The sequence below is a fragment of the Penaeus chinensis genome, chromosome 29 (assembly GCF_019202785.1).
Source record: "Penaeus chinensis breed Huanghai No. 1 chromosome 29, ASM1920278v2, whole genome shotgun sequence".
Lineage (NCBI taxonomy): Eukaryota > Metazoa > Arthropoda > Malacostraca > Decapoda > Penaeidae > Penaeus > Penaeus chinensis.
The window spans coordinates 8,215,610-8,218,109 of NC_061847.1; the positions used below are offsets into that span (position 1 = coordinate 8,215,610).

General features: G+C 41.5%; 2 protein-coding genes across 2 annotated transcripts in view; both read left to right on the top strand.

The window, feature by feature from the left end:
- LOC125040360 (uncharacterized protein DDB_G0271670-like) overlaps window positions 1-964 on the top strand; it is a gene marked incomplete at its 5' end in the record, with an annotated part of 2,233 nt that extends 1,269 nt beyond the window's left edge. The window contains 2 exons of the mRNA XM_047634915.1: window positions 278-303; window positions 760-964. Coding sequence (XP_047490871.1) covers window positions 278-303; window positions 760-964 — 231 coding nt within the window. The remainder of the gene's footprint in view (window positions 1-277; window positions 304-759) is intronic.
- Window positions 965-1,765: 801 nt separating this feature from the next.
- LOC125040823 (glycine-rich cell wall structural protein 2-like) overlaps window positions 1,766-2,500 on the top strand; it is a 1,500-nt gene continuing 765 nt past the window's right edge. The window contains exon 1 of the mRNA XM_047635567.1: window positions 1,766-1,895. Coding sequence (XP_047491523.1) covers window positions 1,875-1,895 — 21 coding nt within the window. The 5' untranslated portion in view covers window positions 1,766-1,874. The remainder of the gene's footprint in view (window positions 1,896-2,500) is intronic.

Genomic DNA, 2,500 nt, shown 5'->3' on the forward strand with positions numbered 1-2,500 from the left:
AATTAAATAGACGATAAATAGACAGATAGTTGATTAAATAGACAGACAGATAATTAATTAAATGGGCGATAAATAGACAGATAGTTGATTAAACAGACAGATAAATAAACAGACAATTGCTTAAATAGACAGACATATAATTAATCAAATAGACGATAAATATACAGATAGTTGATTAAACAGACAGACAGATGATTAAATAAACAGATAGTTGATTAAACAGACAGACAGATTATCAATGAATTCGTTTCCTGAGACCCTTCCTTCTTCCCTCCAGACGGCCGGGGCGCTGGTGGTGCTGGCGTGCGCGACATCGGCCAACCCCGTTCCTGATGCAGGCGGAATAGTCTGCTGCGGTGGAGGAGGTGGAGGGGGTGGAAGAGGGAGAGGAAGAGGAAGAGGCGTTGGAGGAGGAAGGTTTCGAGGTGGAGGAGGAGGAGGAGGAGGAGGAGGCCTTGCGGTTAACCTAGGAGGAAGACTTTCCATCAAGGCAGGAGGTGGAGGAGGTGGAAGAGGTGGAGGCTTCGGAGGAGGAGGTTTCGGAGGTGGAGGTCATGGTGGCTTCGGAGGTGGAGGAAGTGGAGGTTTTGGAGGAGGAGGAAGTGGAGGCTTCGGAGGTGGAGGTCATGGAGGGTTCGGAGGAGGAGGAAGTGGAGGATTTGGGGGAGGAAGTGGAGGTTTCGGAGGAGGAAGTGGAGGCTTCGGAGGAGGAAGTGGAGGCTTCGGAGGTGGAGGTCATGGAGGGTTCGGCGGCAACAGCCTAGGAGGCGGCGGAGGCTTCGGATCGAGCTTCAGCAGCAGCAGCAGCGGCTTCACCGGCACCGGCTCAGGCTTCAGCAACAGCAACAGCGGGGCCTTCGGAAGCGGCGGCTCGGGCTTCAGCAGCGGAAACAGTGGCTTCACGAGTGGAGGTTTCGGAGGAGGTGGACACGGTGGCAAGGGAGGTGGAGTTTGCTGTGGATAGTGAACGTCCACCGCGGAAGAAAAAAGAAAATCCAAGAAGCTTTCGTCATGATCATCTCATCTGATTTTTTTTTCTTTTTTCTTTTTTTCTTTTGCTTTCACTGCCTGTTCCTTTCTCAATGGAATTCCAATAAACGTAGATTGATTTAGATGAGAAATTATCATCCATTATGAACGTAATATTTGAAAGAAAAAAAAACTGAATAACTTAACCAACCAAACGAATTATTAAAAAAAAAAAAACAATGATAATAGTTAATCTAGAAAAAAAAGCTAAAACAACAAAGCAAAAAAGATAATTAATCTAAAAATAGCGAAAGCTATATTTCAAACACCATCAGCAACCAGTCAACCCGTTAAATATCCACCAGTTCCTATCACAAATCTGTCAATTTATTATCGATCAGCCACATTCAAATATAAAGGAAATAAATAGACTGATTAATGATACATAAGTCAATCGATCAGTCAATGATAAACAGAAAAGATAACAAATAAAATAAAAGAGAGTAAATATATATATATATATATATATATATATATATATATATGTCTTTGCGTATGTATATATATATATATACACATATATATATAGATAAATTGATAGATACACAGATATAGATAGATGCAAATATAGATATAGATATATGCAAATATAAATATAGATATATGCAAATATAGATATAGATATATGCAAATATAGATATAGATATATGCAAATATAGATATAGATCCCTCAACCCCACCCCCCCACCCACTCATCACCCCCCACCCCCACCCCCGACCCCCGTAGTTCGCGAATAAAATATTCAGAAGTGCACTGAAGACGCTGGAGCATCCGACTATAAATAAGACGCGACGGAAGCCTCTCTGTTGTCTCAGCTTCTGCAGATCTAGAGAGAAAGACCAACATGAAGCCTCTGCTCTCGGTGGTGAGGTTTCATTGTTTTTGTTTTTTGTTTTTTGTTTATTGTTCGTGTGATTATCTTTTAGTTTCGATTCTTGTGGTGTTCATTTGCATGGTTTGGTATTTGTCTATGATCCTTGTTTCTAAATTATTTTGTTTATTTGTATTTATTCATGTGTGTGTGTGTGTGTGTATATGTGTGTGTATGTGTGTGTGTGTGTGTGTGTGTGTGTGTTTGTGTGTATTTGTATATGTGTGTGTGTGTGTGTGTGTGTGCGTGTGTGTGTGTGTGTGTGTGTGTGTATTTGTATATGTGTGTGTGTGTGTATGTGTGTGCGCGTGTGTGTGTGTGTGTGTGTGTGTGTGTGTGTGTGTGTGTGTGTTTGTATATGTGTGCGTGTGTGTATGTGTGTGTGTGCGTGTGTGTGTGTGTGTGTGTGTGTATTTGTATATGTGTATGTGTGTGTGTGTGTATGTGTGTGTGTGTGTGTGTAGTGACACAGGGTTAACTCTTTACGGTATCATTTGACATTCGGTTGACCTTACTTAACGAGATGTTAACCCCATAAAGAAACTTACGAATTCAGTGTGTGTCCTGAGCATTGAGAAACAAACCTGTGCATTTCTAAC